A 19,378-nucleotide genomic window follows, 5' to 3' on the forward strand; every position below is an offset into this window, starting at 1 on the left:
TTTTGAAAAGCCACAGTATTGGTGGGAGTTGATGTTCTACTGAAGGTGAGAAAAGATTAAACCTTCAGACAAGGGTCACTGCCCACATCTGGATTGTATACAAATGAGTCAACATGACAGAGAAAGTACTTTTCAAGCTTTCCCACCAGAGCTCAATGCTAACCATGAATGACTCAGATTTGGAATCCCAAGATTTCCCCTTGCAGCTGAATTTATCACATCTTTAACAACAATTGCTGTCAGACTTTTCGGAATGTTGTTTTGAAGACTCATTGTAAGGAGGCTTTTTTTTGTCTCAGGTTCATTTAGTTATCATTACATTGAAAGCCAGTCGCTGTGCTTACCCCATAGCACAACTAGTTTTGCTGTACATTTTTACCAGTACGCCAGTTTCACGATTCATTGACCCCATCCCCTTGCAAATGATTTGCCTGTTTAAATTAACACTAGCTACAGTAACGTTAGATAAAATTTAAATTAGTAGAAAATAAGACACTGTCCCATGCCATGTGTATTACTCTTACACCTTACACACCAAACAGGTCACTGTTACACAATCCTACCCCCAGCTCTTATATCTGTCCTGATTGCATTCTCTGTGTGTTCTGGCCCCAGTGTAGTGGAATGACCTTCTTGTAGCAATCCACCTCTTAAGGCTTCTGACTCTTCAGACTAACAAAGCAACTCTCTTCTCCCTTTTGTGTAGCTTAGCTGTAAAGTTTGCTTAACTTTTATTGTAGGGTATGTTGTAGCCTTTCTGCCAGGTGTATTGTATGCTATGGGGTATCTCGCTTTGCACTTATGTATCAAAGCATATAAGAAGTCTTTATCTCAGCGCTGTTAGGGGCTGACGGATGTCGTCAGTTGTGTCCTGTTTGTTTGCTCTCATGTCACTTTATCTGATGCACTTTGTACTCCCTCTTATTAAGTGGCTCTGGATAGGAGTGTCAGCTAAGTGACAAATTGTAATGTAAATGCTGTCTTAGGAGTAATATGACTGGAAACTAGAAAGGTTCTCCTGGCTGATACATGTTTATTGTAGGCAAGAACTCTGTAATTTTTAAATCAAAATAAGTAATGTCTTTGGTGATTCTGTGTCACAGGTTCTCTAGGCAGAACAAACCAGACTGCTAAAGAAAAAATAATAGAAGAAATAAAAGTCCCACAGTGAGGATAACAGTCAAATTTCAGTGGTTTCCTGTGTGTGTCTATGTCTGTTCGCCACATGCTCGTTCCCTTGCCTTAGAGTCTTTGTGGTGATGACCTAGGTAACAGGGCTTCTGTCATCAGAACAGTTCTAATAGTTCTAATGCCCACCTTGACTAATGAATACTTGCAAAGGCCTGACACTATGACATCATAGTTTGAAAGGTTAATATTTTAAGCCTGATGGATTTTTAAAAGCTTTTTTTATCTCTAATGTACTATTTTATTGGCGAGAACCTGTACATTGCTTCCAGAGAAACTTGAGTGCAGTCTTTTGAACAAAACAACAGGGGTAAAATTCCACTGGAGTCTACCTTTAATAATAGTAAGTGGGAACCATCTGGACAATGACTGTTTAATCTTGTGGCTGCATTCATACAGGTAATGTGGGAATTATCTGTTACCTGTGGCACAATGATTTGTGAAATTACCAGCTGGGATCATATGAAAACCTGCTTTGTAAATACACTGAGGAAAAACTGCTTTCTCAATGAATTATGAAAACTGAATTTGACTGAACTCATAGTTTAAACAAAGTCCTTTACTCTGGTTGATCTGCTTTGTTTTTCTCTTCTCAGGAGCTCCCCCAAACCTGCACATCTCAATCAAAAAAGAAGAAAAAGCGAAAGTAAGTAGTTTTTTCTTGCTGAGATGGTAAAATAGATGGTGTTTCCCCATGCAAGTGAAAGTGAATGGCTTAGTTGTCTCACATAATGAAAGGGTTACAAAGGCCCACTTAGCTTCCTGAAGCTAATGCTTTAAGTCGAAGCTCTAAGCATGCTTGCTATTTAACAGGTCCATCCTGTAGTACGTGGTTTTCACCATAAGCCTTCAAGCAGCAGTCTATTTATACTACAATCCCTTCTCCTACTCTGTCAGCCACTGAGGTCTGAGGCCCTGTTCAGTCCTCCTGTTGAAGAGTTTGTCCTTTGTATTTAATGAGGATGTAACTTTATTCCACTGCTGACATGTTTTTAGATGACATCAGGTTGGCATTAAATTGCACTGATCAAATTGTATTTGTTGTACAGCACATTTATAGAATTGAATTATCAAACTACTGAACAAACAACAAATATTGTAAAGAGTCTTATTTGATAAAGCTCAAATGCAAATGTTTTCTTTTAAAAAACATGATTCATGATGCTTACCTGCAATTAAACAAAATGAAAACTCTCTGGATTGCTTTGCTTTCATGAGCATGTATATATACAAGCAGGGAGGATTCTAAGCATTTGCTTGCATCTGTTAGCCTCCATATACTTTGAAATTAATTCAGTGTTTGCCATTATGGTTTATTGAATGTTGTGCCCTTGCTTTGAATGTTAGAGGTGCTTAAAACAACAGATAATGAGAATTTATTTCTTTTTCTTCCAAGACCCACAAATAATTCCCACTCTAAATCTACCATATGTTAAAGATGTACAGTATTTGAAATCTTATAGGAGGCTTGTGCCCATTTAAAACGTGATCTTAGATCATGATGTGTATAGCAGCGCTCAATGTGTATTTTAGATAATGATGGGATTAGGATTAAATTCATTGTGAGTAGTGACAGGATTATTTAATCTCACTGACCCACCTGCTTAATGAAATTCACATTCAGCCTGGACCCTGACTGAACATGATTATTTATTCAGAAAGATGCAGTACGTGTGAGTTTTTCTCAGTTGCAGAACCTGTGGCGTTCTTTCCGGATTACTAAAAGCTCTAAAGGCAATCTGACATTAGTTCAATAGCTCAATCCTTTACACGCATTGAAGCATTAGGAGCCATGCAACATGTAGAGGTAAATAATAGCTAAAAGCAAAACAACTAAATCATAAACTAATCAATGTCTTTGCAAAATGTCCTGAAAATGAATGAAGCAGGCTATATGAAACCTGTTACTGTATTTACCAGAGTGTGTTGATACATAAATTACCAATCATGTGGTTTTGCATAGAATTGATATTTGATTGAGTGATGTTCCAACAATATACTATCAGTATCAGAAACTAGTATCTCATGGACTCCAAGATGATTTTTTGATTTTTCATAAGCAAGTAGGTCATCAGTACTGTGTGACTTCAGCTGTTGTCATTGTTTTTAATGATCTGCAATGTAGACCATGAGAAAGCAGCAAACCAGCTAATTGCTTAACATGCAGTTTATTAATTTGGTTATTCAATGTACTTTGCACCGTGAAATACACTTAAAAGTGAGAAGTTGAGAACCAACACCCAGTTTCTCTGAACCACTGTGGTCAATCCAGAAATTCCCCTACAGAGCACCTTCAGTCTGCGCAAACCTGCAATGAAATCACTTAAAGTGGTGATATATGTTTCAATTCATTACTTCTTTTCCCCCTCTCTCTCTTGGTTCCAGAATGCCTGCTCCAAAATCAGCATCCGATAATGAAGCATTAGGTTTGTACGGGCTATGCTTATATTTTGTTTTCAGTTTCCCACTTAAAAGGCTCCGTTCATCTGTATGTGACAGAAGGAAGTCTACCGTTATCTGTCAGTACTTTTTATGAGTTGGTTTGTATTATTTATTTGATGAGAGTTAGACAGCAGCTCCTGCACATATTTGAAGCTACATTCACAAGTCACACATGCCAGGTCACACTGTGTTGTCATTGAGATAATATTACCATTTGACCGTGACTTGCATTACATGTGAAATAGGCAGCTATAGCCTAGAAAATTACATCCTTCCTTCTCAAAGGGAAGGTCTACCTAAACTTTCACTGTCCTGCTGTCCTGCAGAACAGCCTAAAATGACCAGTGTTCTTTCATTGCATTTTCTTTTTCCTTTTTGTGAATTTAATCCTCTTTCTGGGGTTTTGCAGGCTTATTCTAAAACAAAACAAAAAAAAAAAAACAATTGAACACTCTGCCAAAATATGGGACTCACTAACCTACTTGGCTGTGCACAATTCTATTTGCATTGTGTGTAGCGTGTGTAGCGTTTACTCTGTTTGATATGCTTTGGTCAGTCTTATCCTTGCCCCACAAATCAGAAATCTAAATGCTTTTTATTCCCCTCATACAGACAACACTGACTGCAATAATGTCTCCCGCCAGTTGTCCCGAAAAAGAGATTTGGTCCATGTCAGAAACGCTCAGAATGAAGGTAAACTGTCTGCAATAATCTCATTAAAAGCTGGTGTGTTTCATTGTGCACGTTTCAGTCTTCCGTAGGTTTCTAGGAACGTCCGTCCGTTGATAATCTTTCAATCTGTCTCAGAGAAGCAAGCTTGTCACGTGCCTGGCATGGCTGCCAGATTTAGTTAATGACAACAAAAAATCTAATGCTCTGAATCCTTTTTTATAGTAGTTTTTGTTGTTTTTTTATAGTTTATAGTTTTTAATGTTGACGTTAGGGAGATGTTGCTGAAGGAATTGGCTGTCTGAAGGTGATCATGTGACATATGGATGGTAAGAGTAAATGAGCACTGAATGGGAAGATAATGCATGTCTCTCATATGAGACAGAACACAGTCACACCACCTTATGTTGAGGTGAACCTTGTGAATAGTTAGGAAAGTTGAAACAGAGTAAGGAAACAACTGAACACCAGGGAGGAATCACCTTTTTGAGCTACAACCATTTAAGAAGTGGTTAATTGAAGTGGTTACTTCAATCAGAGAGATGACATTAAATGGAAACTGGGATACAGGGGCACAGTGCTTAAAGAGATTAAATAAAAATTTGGGCAGTTGTGACTGTGAAATTATATGTTTGTGAGTTACTCTGACCATAAGCAGGGAAGCCCAATTAAGGTGTGTCGATTCTGACTTTTAATTAAGAGATGGGGAAAGATCTGCGAAGAGCTGACTTTCAGAGTGGGGAAGGCAGAGTGTGCCAGCTGACCTCTGAGAAGAGAGGAACAGAGCTCACTATTCAGGTAAAACTCACTGTCACACCCACCACATGCAGTCACAGACTGAGAGTGTGAATCTGTGACAAATAAAAGGAAACCAATAGTACTTGCTGGTAACAGAACGGAACAGCTAGTTAAAGAATGGAAAATTGTATACAGGGAAGGTTAAAAACATAAAGAGCTGTGATACCTGTTTATTAAGTTAGGAAAGAAATGAATGGTTCAGAAACCAGCAATATTGACAAAATAATGTACAGCTCATTATTGCAGAGTACACATTCCACACTGAGTCTAGCAGCTGTAGCATAACATAATTGTGATTGGCCCCAGTGCAAATATTTTTTCTTGGCACCCCCTCCCGCCCCAAACACAAGCACACACAGCAAAAAACCACCTTCCTACATGGGCCCCTGACAGCTTCTGGGCCCCTGTGCGCTGCACCGTTTGTACCGTCGATATTTATGCCAGTGTCTAGCAGTTAATGTTCAATTTGGGAAGTAGTTTTCATGGTTTAGCTTTCCCTGTGGGTGCCAACAGAATTCTCCTTCAATTGCTAATCTGGAAAGGATGTGGGCAATTCTTGATGATGCTGTGACACCCCATTGATGCAGAGTAGCACTGTGGATATTAAGTAACTCTTCTCTGCACAATCTCAAAATTCCTTGATTACTCTCCAGCTTAAAGGACAGAAATCCCTGTAAAATTGTCATCATGCACAAAATGTACCCTTTCACTATTACATTCATCTCTTTATAATGGAGTCAATACAATCACCTGTAAAGCCACTGAAGAAATAAAAATACTTTTTCTCATCCTGACCTCACCATCAGGGTGATCCAGCAGGGCAGGACCCCCTGATAGGGGCAACATTAGTATTACCAATATATACCTATAATTACGTATACCCAAAATGTTCCAGGGTGTAATTGAGGGCATTCAATTTAATGTTCTGCTTCCTTAATTTCAGGTATTGAATGTAATTACATGTTATACTTTTTAGATTCTTACACACTACATGTCTGTAATTTCAGTGACTGGAGAAGTTTTGGTATTGTGAAAGACCAAGAAACTGTTCTAGAGCTGATGACTCAGCATTTAGGGGAAAATTGCCATAGCAGTCACCGCAGACTGAGTGCCAGCCGTTGCAGGATTTGATATTTGTTGATTGGTCATGTTTTAGGCAGTGAGTTATGAGACCTGGAATCCAAACTGGGAGAGGTCCAACAGCAGACAGGAGGAGTTGGTGAGTTTACCTCAGTGATAATAAATCAACTTAATAAGTAGGTCTCAATCACACTCTGTACCAGGAATGTATCCATCATCTCTGCACTAATTAAGTTTAGATAATAACACCATATGCAGTAGAATAATAATTACATGTAATTTAATTATAAACAAACCACATTAGTTACTAAAAGGAATTTGGTCTTTGCTGATTCAGCAAAGACCATCTTACTGTACTTGATATAGCTGTTGCACTGATTTGGTCATGTTGTATGCATTTTGAGCAATTAAGTATATCAGTTAAAGGTGGTAGCTTTTTACCTTGAAGAGCATCCATTCTCCAAAGTGGGGCAATCACATAGTACATATTATAATTGTGCTATAATATAGCACAGATGGTGGTGTAATCTCTTTTCCCCTTCCCCATGTGCTTGAGATTTTCATGTGTGAGTGTGTGTGTGGAGAGCGGGGTGGAGGGTTGTAGGGGGGTTACAAGAGGCAGAATGCCAAGCCTGCTTCCTCTTACCTATTAGAGCCACCAGCACCTGTAGAAGAGACTAGCCATCTGTGGCTGGCACTGCAAATTGCACTTCCACACCCCTCTGTGTCCCCCTAATTGATCGTAGATTCACTTCCAAATTAATGGATCACAGGGTCAGATTAACTCAGACCTTAAATCTTAGTCCATGGCTGTTTATGATTTAAATGGGGCTTTTTTTGGTGTGTCAGGTAGATACCTGGTACATGAGAGGTGTTCTGAGGACGAGTCAGTCTTTATTTAGCTCCAGAGTTTTGCCTTGCCTGAGGAATATGAGTGACAGTGACTAGAATTCAGTGATATATTCGTGCTTTTTTCTTGTTTGACAAATGGGCCTGCTCAAGCATGAATACATGCGCGACATAAGTTGTTCTATTTTGTCCACTGAAATAACGCCTTGCTTTTTTGGTCATCTGTCTTGGGTGCATTGGGTTCACAGTTTATCTACCTCACGCATTGAGGTGCAGTAAACAGATATACAGAGCCCTCAGTTACCCCTGCTCTTTGTGGCAAAACTGTAGCACAGCAAGCCTGGCAGCACCAGCCACGCAGGCTGCGTGAGCCTGAGGTCACAGGAGGCCACGATCTGTGTGTGAGGGAAGCCGGGCGTGTACGTGACCTGCTGTGTGTGTGTCGCTGCTACCGCTGCTTTAATCTTCTCCTGCACGTCTGTCGCCGCCATGGTGACTGCCTTCTGCAGACACTCACCCACGGCGCAGAGGAAGAGGGCGGGGCAGTGGAGTCCAGGACGCTCAGGAGGATACAGAAGTTTGTGGGGGTGAAGAAGGGTAGCGCCGAGGAGGGGCACAGCACCTCCGACACAAACGGTACATCCCGGGACTGCCGCTGAGAAGCATACAATGGCTCCTACCTCCCCAAACACAATATAACAACCAATAAGTGAATACAAAGAGATGAATGTAAAAAAGTCCTGGGTAAAAACAGATTCACACATGAAGGAGAAGTAAGGGCTTTTGCATCACCCTGCAGTAAGGTCATTTTCTGGTTTTGGAAGCTGCAGCTGTATGCCAGCTCCACTCTGTTATCACAACAACCTAATACAGAACGTACTATATACATAGTACTATATAAATACTACATAGCTATAGTCTAAATATATTTATTCAACAGGGAGATATGTTTAAAATATTTACAAATGTTGTTCAAATGTAATTACATTATTATGTACCTACTAGTAAAGTTTGGTGACAGTTGGATCTCCTATGTTAAGTACTCTGTGACAGTCCTCTGTGGCTTACATTCACCACCATACCGACCCAAAGTTGATGGATTGATTTGATTTTGGTTCTCAGGACATGTTTTGGATTCGGCGCTGAAGGACGACAGCCCTGTCATATCCTGCATAGGTCTGGCAAAAAAGCCAGAGAAGAGGCCCAGCAAACAGGCTATGCAGAAGGCTCCGGAGAACAGCACTATTGCTGTAGATCGAGTGCGGGGCTCTGTGGTGCGCTCAAACCGCCAGAGCTGGAGCAACCCCTCCGAAATTCTCCTCCCCTGGGACGTTCCCTACCACACCTGCCGGAGGCCCGTCATAGAGTACCACATGTATAACTACGACTTCACCCTGCCCCGCACCAGGGACTGGAACAAGTTTGAGTACCTGGTCCACGAGCACCGGCACAGACTGGAGCTTTCACCCCCGCGTGTCATCCGCTCCATCACTGACCTGGACATCTGGGACCCCCAGGTGAGTCCACATGGAATTCTCAGGTGTGGCAGACTAATGGGGGGTGGAGCCAAAGCTATCGCATGGGGCACCAGTCATCAAGGGTGGCCCCTGTGGTCTGGACACAAAAACAGTTTAATATTAATTATAGAGAATTACATTACAGGCATTTAGAAGACACTCTTATCCAGAGCGATCTACATCAGTTTCAGTTTTTACAATGCTATCCATTATATACAGCTGGATATTTACTGAGGTAGTTGTGGGTTAAGTACCTTGCCCAAGGGTACAGCAGCGGTGCCCCAGCAGGGAATCGACCTGGCAACCTTTCGGTTACAAGTCCTGCACCTTAACCCACGCTACTCTGCCGAATTAGTAAAAGCTGTCATTTTCACTACCTTTCTTGAGACCATTCCTTTGCATAAGGGGAGGCTGTTCCTTACAAATAGAAGTAGTAATTACAGTACTGCTAATCACACTGTCACATAAGAGTAATGCAAGGGAGGCAGGGTCATGGGTGGCTTTATGTAACAGAGTAAGAATAATAAGAATTAATAATCGCTGATTAAGAATATGTTTGAAATTGTTTAACAGAAGGCCAATACCATGTATGTTATATTCAGTCTGAAGCAATTAATCAGGATAGCTCAGTCTTTATTCATTATATGAGTTAATCCCTTGTTTAACTAACCCACTCAATTGCCACATAAACAGTAAGTTTCATTTGTCATTAATTTGATGGAATTAGAATAGAGACTAACATAAAGTACCTGCCATCCCTAGGCAGCAGCAGTGAAAAGGAAAAATAATGCTTTACAAATAGAAAAAGGCTGTATTTCACCCATAGTTAACATCTCCTGAAATATACATCTGTTGCTCTGTAGACAATGTTAGTGTATTTGAGCTTTTTAGCTCACATAGGGAAGAGTGCATTTGTAATAATGAGCGTAATGTGTATGACTATGATTATGAATAGTATTACAGTTATGGTCAGTGTTGTCATTCCAATGGAAATGAGTCATTTGTGTCTGTAAAGCTGCATACTTGAGCATGTAGAGATTGTTGTAGACTGGGCCTTTACAGTATTCTTCAAAAACCTAAAATGCCTTTTCAAATGACAAACTCTTTATTTGGGATTTCTCTATCCTTTGTCTTTATTCAGCTGTGTATTCAGTCACAGATTTGGCTTAGTTTTTTTGTAAGATCTGCAGTGTGTGAGCTGTGAATACAGAAAATGTTGCATGCATGTCTATCAAGAGCATGTTTTGTATGTGTGCAATTGAAAATGTATGTGTCTGTGTCTGAGCTAAGACTGTCAATAACTGTCAAGATATTTTTGCATATGGGTTTGCTGGTAGGTAATGCTGGGGAATTGAGTTGGGGCTCTCCCTGCACTGTGTTTTGCATACACGACCCACTACCACTGAGCAAATCTTATCAGGCTAAACATTTTGAGATCCCTTTGTCACGTGTTAACTGTATTATGGGGCCTATGTGTTTATTTATTTATCTCTTATGTGTTACCTATTAATTATTACTTATCACATTACTAACCAGCAAGAATATTTCAGTTCTGTGGACAAAGCATCAGGCAGTCTGCCTCTCTTCTGTGCAGACCTGTTTGACACAAAAATTAATTAACCACTGGATAACTTGCTGCAGTTGTCATCCTTGTGGTTTTTCCAAAAATATAGTCCAGTTGGACAATTGTATGGACAATCTCTTCTGTGATTGTGTTTGACTGTGCAATTGAGTTTACATTCTGAGGTGTGCTGTTTTTCATGAGCTAGGGTGGCTATTCAGGCAAATTAAAATGACCTGCAATGGAATAAACATGAATGTATTGTATAAGTAATAGAAAAGTGATACTGCCTTAAATGAAGTCCAAATCACTTTGAGATTAGCTGTAGCTATTGCTGAAAATGTGTAATTAGAATTAAGAACAAAATCGTGTAACGTTAAGTGACATAACTTATGTTTCTCTTTTTGAAATGAGCATATCAATTATGATTATTAATACCATTATGAACCATCATTAATTATTTGGTCCAGAAATATGGAGAAGCTATGCAAGTATTATGCTGGATCATTATTACTGCATGTGATAAAAAGTGATCCATTTTAATGGGGAAAACATCTTGGAATTCATAGGGAACTATCAGTGAAGTAATCAGACAGAAACTCTCGCAACACAAAAGTTTCGCCACATTCAGCTTTTCCTGTGCCCTATTCATGGTGTAGGACTTCCTGAAAACACTGAGTCGGGCTGTTGCAATCGAGGCAAAAAAGTACCATTTTACTCAATTCTTTGCTGCATACTGGATAATCACATGTGCTTTCCATAATGACAAGTTACTACTGCCACACACTCAAGAGACGTGCCTAATTTACATATTGTGATAGGGTTGTTAGATATGATCAATGTTTAATGAATCATTATCATCTCACAAAGGAATTAAAGCAAAGACTTAGCCTTAAATAATTCCTGTTAATCAAATTCAGATAAGCCCTGGGAACAATACAATTCACTGTAGTTGATAAGCAGTGCTGATCAATCGGGTAAAAAAAAGAAAACCCACATATTTTAATTTGATGGCACATCCTATGTCCAGTTTAGCTACCAAAAACGACAATCTGAGCACATGGGCACCAAAACATGCAGACTTCAGCAAAATGTTTTTTCCTTTCTGAAAGTGACGTTCAGTCTTTGCCAGCGTCAGATAAAATGTGAGTCTGCTCACTTCCTGTGTGCTTTGAGGAAGCCCTGAGCCCAATACTTGAACTGTTTCATTTACTGCTGTGTCAAGTAGCTGATGAGCAGCCAGGTCTCATGCAGTTAGATTTTTCTGAAGACTGATTTCACAGAGCAAGTCAAGGAAATGCTGCAGAGAAAACTCTCAAATGTTTCAGACAAACCAAAGAGCAGCAGCAAGCCAAAGGTAGGACATCACAACAGAGTAATTAGTCAAATGGGTTATTTACAACTTTTGTACATAATGTATTCTGCTCTACATGTTAGCTGGCTTTAAATTAAAAAAAAGCCATGCTCAAGCTACAGAGTTTGACAGGGTGATATTTCAGTGTTGTGTGGCAAAATGTGAGAATGTAAGAATATTTTTAAAACAAAATTTTCCTGCACCTTCATGGCATTTATCTTTGCCTTAAAAGCTAGAAAACACATTGTCTCAATGATGTGCGGCCCGCGGCCGAGAGCTGCAGATCACTGTTGACTTATCGATGTGGATGGTGTTAAGAAATGGGCTGGGGCCAATGTGACAGATGTGTGGTCAAAGCTGTCAGAGGTCCAGTCAAATTAATCAAATGGATGACCTGAACGCCTCATTGCTTTTGCATTTCCATGGTATTTAATGGAGATTATATGGATTATTGCCTTATGTAATTATTTTGGAGTAGAGTGGGGGAATTGACAGGTTTTAGGCAGATTAAAAATGACCTCTCAGGACATGAAATAATAATAAGCGTCAGACTGACTGGGCTGTCTAAACAGCTACAGGGTATTGGTTAGCTGCTGCACAGGTAATATATGTGCTGCACAAGACTGGACTATGGTGTGTAGGCGGCAGGAATGAAACAAAAGCCACAAGCTCAGCAGTGGTAGCGACTGGCTAAAATTACATGAATTATCGTCATTCCACATCTGCTGCAGTCGGAGCCCAATCAATATTATGGGAGAATTGCTTATTTTCTTTCTGTTTACAGTTTTTTTCAACTAGATTTTCCTGGAAGAGAGATTCTACACGTAGTATACATGCATACATGTATACAGTATAGTATACTTATCTGTCTATATATCAGATATACATATATCAGAATACATCTGTATTAGAACAATGTCATTTAAACCTCTCTATATGTACATATATAGTATTTGCTAATGTACAAAGTAGGTTTTCTGAAAAGTTTTATTGATGTACCAATGCAATTACTTGGAACTAAAGAGCTGAACCCCTTCTTTTTAATAAATTTGAAATTGCACATGTCAAGCGCACTTATGCTGGAAGTAGGTGTATAGGTCTGCAAATGACATCTCCATATTAATGTCAAAATGAATTTTGAAAACAATATTTTGTTAAAGCCACAGGTCATGGTGCAAACCCTATTAGTTTACCTTTCCCAGACACAATCAACAGTATTTTCTAAATCGACAGCAAAGTAAACCTGGAAAAAGCCATTGCTTGGTGTTCATTGTAAATGTTTCCTACATCGCATGCTATCTGCTGTCAGTATTGCTAACGTGCATGCATTGTAATCAGTAATCATCTTATTTCAAACAGCGATCGACCAGCTTTGGGAGATTTGATGCCTTTAAACATCAGTCATCTCCAATCAAGCCAGAGGAAAATGGAGAGATTGTGGTATGTAAATTAAACCGTTATTTTTTTCCTTTACAGAGGCTCAACATAAGTAGCACAATGTAAGCAGGAAAGAAAACAGTAAATTGCCGATATCTTCCAATCTTAACCAAACCCCATGGTTTGTGTGTGTGTGTGTGTGTGTGTGATTGTGTGTGTGCCTGTGTGTATAAATGTGTGTGTTTAGCTTGCAGAAGGGGAGCCTGGGGTCGAGAGCTGTGATCAAAGTAAGCCAGGCAGCCTGGGGAAGAAAATGAAGGCCATCTCTATGACCATGCGCAAAAAGATGGGCAGGAAGTATGTGAAAGCCCTCTCAGAGGAAATGGTGAGTGTGTTAGAGATGTGAGACCGCAGCATGTCCACACTGTGCTGTTCTTGAAAAAGCTGTTGATGCTTCTTTTGTCACTTCAGCTCATCTGACGGTCCAACAGCTTTATGAACAAAATTTAATTACAGCAATGGATTGTGCACCTTAATACATGGCACAGTCTACAGCAGCATGGAATATGCATGTTTCTTACTTTGATTACAATCTCACTAGGACTTGAGTGAGATGTGTTTTATTGATAATCGAGAAGGAAATATATGATGAGGTTTACTTGATTTCTTCCAGAGCAGGGCAAATTGAACGTATCACAACTAAGCCATTCATGAATTTCCTCCAGAGAACTGTTTAACAACGCCAACTTCACACTCTTTGAGTTCTGGAGGTAGAACATTTTTCGTTAGATAAGATCCTCCCCAGGGTTAAAAGACCATGTCCCACTTTTGTGCACACTGCACAGAGCCTGCTATTAACAGACACAGGGGAGCAAATATAGGTGGATTAAAAACACTTTCTATGTCTCTGTTATGAACCAACGAGAAAGCCTCCTGGGGATTAAAGATTTCGCCGGCCAGAAAAGGGCCGTGCCCTTGAGCAAACTGGGATACTGAGCCGCATTAGTGTTAGGAATTAAATGCAGGGCAGCTTATGACCGGACACTGTTGGTTTAAGTTTTCCTCTCCTGCACCCGTACCCTCCATGGACAGTGATAGTGACTGAACAGGCACGGTGAACTGACAGCCATGTGATGATCTCCTTCCAGGGCGACAGCACAGAAAGGGACCACGAGGGCGAGGGTGCGGGAGAGACCGATGGCAGCCATCCCCTGGGAAAGGGATCCAGGAGGACCAGCAACTCCCTGGAAAGCCTGTACAGCCACAACAGCGGACAGAGCTCCTCCAGTGAGTGTGAGATTCGCAAGGGACAACGGCCCCCCCCCCGGGGACCATCCCTGCAGGTCACTTACATACTGAGGTCATCCTCACCTTATCGAAGTGTGAAACCCAGACCGTAGAGATAAAGTGGGAAAACGCTGGAACCACGAGAGCTATGTTGCCAAACCTCACACCTGATAAAGTTCCTCAAGCCTAGAGTCAAAGCTGATACCCACATCAAATACAGAGGAACTTCAACGGGAGTATAAATGCATTTGACACTCTCGTCAGAGATGCCTCGGGCCTTGGGTCATGGGGTCAAGGAGAGCAGAATGTTCCGGGGGCGGCCGTGATTTGAAACCTGTTATTGTTGCAGGCGGCGTCACCAGTGGCTCTGATGGCTCTGCTAACAGAGACAGCCTGAGACTGGAGGAAGAGGTCCCGTACACAGGGGCTTTCTGCGGAAGGGCCAGAGTCCACACTGACTTTGTGCCGAGTCCATATGACACAGACTCCCTCAAACTCCAGGTAGCCACACCACGGCCTTCCTTTCACTGTGCTGTTAAGTGAATGCCTGATAAACAGAAGACATTTCAGTTCTAGAAAAACATCCTAGACAGAATCATTTTTGATTTTGTACACACAGTGCACTGCTTGTCTGGTGTTCCTCCCACCTTCATGTCTACCAGCTACTGTAGCTTGTACCTTGTCTGGCCAACCATTGAAACCTGGTCATACGGCCCTTCTAATATTGTTGACTCCACATAGTTTTTTGCTTGTGTTATACTCTACCTCACTTGTAAGTCACTTTGGATAAAAGCATTTGCCAAATTAATTGTCAGTACTTTGGCCCCCTAGCTGTTGTTTTGGTGTTTCTCCCTGTCTGTCAGTGTTGTCCATGTGCAATTTTTTACAGTTCCCTTGTCTTCCAGCCCTGCCCCGCTCTCCGCCCTGTCCCCGCCCACCTGATTTCCTGATCACCTCCACCTGCCTGCCTGCCCACCTGCATCCCATCTCCTCATCAGCCCAGCCCTTTATATTCCCTGCTTGCCTCTGTCTTGTTGCAAGTTTGTCTCAGTGTTTTCGCTGTTGCCTACCTGCCTGATTTCTCGTGTTGCTGATCCTGTGCTGACTTCTGCCCGACTTCTTACCTCGTCCTTGCCTGCCGTCCTGCCTTGGTTGCCTGATCTGCCTGCCCAGTTTTGACCCAGCCTGTTCCTGTTTTCATCCCTGCTCCTCGTTTGTTCTGCCTGGGACTGCCTTCCTGGTTTTTGATCCTGTCTGTTCTGCCACCACGAACTTGCCCTGTGATTCTAATAAAACCACTTTGAACCTGAATACGCCTGGTCTGTGTTTGAGTCCGTGCCTGTGCCCTGACATGAATAAATGTGATGTTCATTCGAATGTGTTTACGTTCCAGGTGGGAGATGTGATTGACATCATCAGTAAGCCGCCCATGGGGATATGGACGGGCATGCTCAACAACAAAGTGGGAAATTTCAAATTCATCTACGTCGACATCATTGTGGAGAAGGAGCCTGAGCCAGAGAGGACACGCGGACAGAGGCAGAGCTCATTGGAGCCTCAGGCCAAGAGCCCCCAGGAGCTGCTGAAAAGGCTTAATTTAGAGGTAGCTATTCTAAAAGCCTACATTCAGAGGTGACTGTTGTAAAAGCCTTCATTTAGAGGTGGCAGTTCTAAATGCCTTCATTATGAGGGGACCATTCTGAGGCCACACTAACCAAGGACTCCGAAATAAGTCATTCCAGCTCTAGATTCATTCCAAAAAATTAACTTTGTGTAATTAATAAAAGCAAGTGTTTTTTGTACAAACAGGCAATGAGTTCATTGATCATCAAAAGTATTTTTAAATAAATGTGTTTGTGTCCAGAAAGAAGTAACATGTTGATCGAGTCCAGTGTGTTTTACAATGAAACACTAAAACTACAGGATAAATGCACCAAACATTCATGGATCTGTCCTCTTAAAAGTCTGTATACTTGGTGCGATCTTGGAAAAAGCGAAGCTTTTTCACTGGCTTTCATTCTAAAATAAAGACTGACAGTTCTTTTAGAGCAGAACAGCACTCAGTGGTCGAGAAAGAAAAGTAACCACCATCAGCACAGAGCAAGAGTTTGACATGTTCGGGCACCATATTTCAGTATCAAATGAATTATTTTGAACAATCCCTTTTCCTCTGAGATTTCCGTTAAGATGATAACACTGTCCTACCGGTTACAGGAGTATACCTCATCACTCCTTCTCAATGGGTACGAGACTGTGGAGGACCTGAAGGATTTGAAGGAGAAACATCTAATCGAGCTGAATATGACAGATCCAGAGCACCGGCATCGGCTGCTGGCCGCTGTGGAGGGCCTCATTGACACAGAAAGTGAGTAACAAAACAGGCCACTTTGCGTCCTCCTTTCGAATTCGATTGTAGGGTGTTTGGGGGGCAGGATGCTGTTGAGCACGCTGAAGAGTTATGGGGATGTGGTTTTGCCCTGGCCTGAAAATCGGCCCACGGCCTCAAGTGGCATTGTCAAGATGCGCGATTTTGGTCACAGAATGAGCCGTGAAAAACACTGCCAACCTGCTTTCAATAATGTCCATGTGGTGATTCAGACCTGCATACCTTACTCTGCACAAACAACACCAGCCACCTCTTCTGATGCAATCAGTTAAACACTTAAAGCATGGAGACGCCTGAAACCACGGTTCTTATCTTTAGATATATTGCACGTACAGAGTTCAACCTGTTAAAAGGAAACAGTGGCCCCTTAGTGGTCTCGTGGCTCCGTTGCTATGGCAACAGACGAAGATGTGATTATTGTAGGCTGGAAAGCATGGTTTGACATGTACAAAACAAAGGAGCTTCATCCATTTGTTAAAGAGCAACACCTCATATTTAAGAGAAGTCCTATTGACAGGAAATCCTCTTCTCAGCTTGGCAACTGTGGGTTGATGTTATATGAAAAAGTTTAAATGCTGGCACAACAACAGAAATGGTGAAATATGGCTTCTGCAAATGTAATATCAGTGTGTTTTACTTATCTGATCTGAACAGAATCAGCAGAAAGAAGAGAAAATGCATTTGTAGATGTTAAATGCTAAATTGCATTCTTTTGTTGTTAACATCGTCAGTCATCTAGATCAGCGTTTCTCAAACTTCTCCTGGAGTACCACTTGTCCTGCATGTTTTAGATCTCTCCCTGCTCCAACACAGCTGATTCAAATGATCAACTGGTTATGAACTCCTAAAGCTGCCTAATAACAAACTGATCGTTTGAATCAGCTGTGTTGGAGCAGGGAGAGATCTAAAACATGCAGGACAAGTGGTACTCCAGGGGAGGTTTGAGAAATGCTGGTCTAGATGTTTACAAGCATTATTTTACTTTTTACAAGCTCAGCCATTGAATATAAATCCATATGAATTTAGCACATTGGAAAATCCCTTTCTAACGCTTTGTGCTGGGGTTAGATGTGTAGGCAGGACCAAATGAGGACAGTGTTGGCTGGCTGGTATGAGAAGTGGTTGGCACCCAGTGCGTAATCCAGTCATTTAATTAAGCATTAGGGGTGTGAGGGTGGAAATGCTAATCTATTGAGCTGCTGTAATATTGAAGCCAAACAAACAGCGGTGCGGGTGCCTGATGGCTGCACTCCTCTTTCCTCAGCACACGATGAGGAGGAGAGCAAGGACACCCTTAAAGAGGAGGCCCAGCCCGGCAGCCTGAAGGAGGACCAAAGCGAGTGCCCCAGAGACTCAGGCTGCTACATCACACCAGAGTGCTCAGACAGCAGCAGAGATGACCCGGAGGTCCACCCAGCAACACCGGAAACACCCCAGGCCGAGACTTAGCCGTGCGTCCTTTTTGTCCAAGAGTGGCTGTTTGTGCACGTCATCACCGAGTTCATTCGGTAAATTCCACAATGTACAGTATACAATAAGACCTCAATTTTTCTCTCTGGTTCTGGTCTGTTGAATTGGTACAACTGACTTTTAGCTGTATTTATAATTCTAAATATGAAGCCTTTCTTTGCTTTGTCTCCTGTCCTCTATACCTCATGACTGGATTCTGATTCCCTGACTCGTCAGTGGCCTAGGTTCCTTGTCAGACCAGGTTACGAGAGTGCATGAGTAGCCAGGCGAAACAGCAGGGACTATTTTGAAACAGTAGCGTGCAACATTGTCTTGATGGTGTGTGCGTGTGTTGTGTGTGTGTGTGTTTTTGTGCATGCATTAAGAGAGGGAGAGGGAGTTTTTCCATGTTTGTTTTCTACAGTATTTGAGTCCCTTTACTGTAAAAAAAACTGCTCACAAAAATATAATGTATATAACTTGTGTAACTCAATAAGGTGATGCTAGAAAGTGTATATCAGATTATTTAAACTTGTTTGCCTTCATTGTACCCATTTGTAGTGAATTAGAGCTGAACCACTTCGTAGCTTATTGCCATTGAAGTAGAATGTTTTCAAAATTAAAAATTCCTTTAAAGTGTTGGCTCGTGACAATCGGTTCTCTTTAGTCCTTCAGAAATATGACTGCGACATTGAGGTATATAAACATTTTTACACGTCAATAAAATGAGGCCTACCTATTCCAGAATTTGGGATGCCAGATAGTGTCGGGTAGATGGCGCATTGGGCTTGTCCAGTTGTGGATATTTTTGCAGAACTGAAGCCAGTGTTGACATCAGTTAAAGAACAGATTTGGCTCAACCTGACTACAGTTTCTATTTAACAGAATGAGGAAGGTCCCAAATTTAGTATATTGACTAAAAATGGCAAATTACTTTTGAGTCAGTTTTATGGAGAAAGGAGCCGGATTTTTGGAGAGATGGCAGTTTTAAAGCTCTCCAATGCAAAAAAGGATTGCATATTATACATGTGGTGTTGATTTTTTGCACTTCTGCTGGTCAGTTTGAGGGAGTTTGAGACTTCTCAAGGTCTATCCAATAGACTCTGTTGAAGACAATTGTTTGAATTACTAATACACACACTGTGCACAGCATTCATGTCATTTTGATCCACATTCAATAGTAGAGTAAAAATATAAAGGACAATGCACATTCTATGAAAGAATTTAGTCGTCTTAAATCTTGACAAAAACTACAACAAACCCTAGACTGGATGTTTTCTGCATCAGTGACTAGCTCACTTACTCCCCCTGGTGAGTGAACTCTATGGGTGCAGTTAAAACTGTTGACTTGCACTGAGAACTACCCTCCCATAACTGGTAGACTACACTACACGTTGCTACAACAATGAATACATTAGAAC

At 41.3% G+C, this 19,378-nt stretch overlaps 1 protein-coding gene across 1 annotated transcript; it reads left to right on the forward strand.

Annotated features, from left to right (window-relative positions):
• The first annotated feature begins 11,336 nt into the window (after positions 1 to 11,336).
• Positions 11,337 to 18,343, forward strand: LOC118775521 (SAM domain-containing protein SAMSN-1-like). Its single transcript, XM_036525477.1, has 8 exons — positions 11,337 to 11,461; positions 12,818 to 12,898; positions 13,083 to 13,220; positions 13,984 to 14,122; positions 14,472 to 14,623; positions 15,516 to 15,725; positions 16,337 to 16,487; positions 17,773 to 18,343. Exons 1-8 carry the CDS (start codon positions 11,402 to 11,404, stop codon positions 17,955 to 17,957), a joined length of 1,116 nt encoding a protein of 371 aa, XP_036381370.1. The 5' UTR covers positions 11,337 to 11,401; the 3' UTR covers positions 17,958 to 18,343.
• The last annotated feature ends 1,035 nt before the right edge of the window (positions 18,344 to 19,378 follow it).

The sequence above is a fragment of the Megalops cyprinoides genome, chromosome 3 (genome assembly GCF_013368585.1).
Source record: "Megalops cyprinoides isolate fMegCyp1 chromosome 3, fMegCyp1.pri, whole genome shotgun sequence".
NCBI classification, from domain to species: Eukaryota; Metazoa; Chordata; class Actinopteri; order Elopiformes; family Megalopidae; genus Megalops; species Megalops cyprinoides.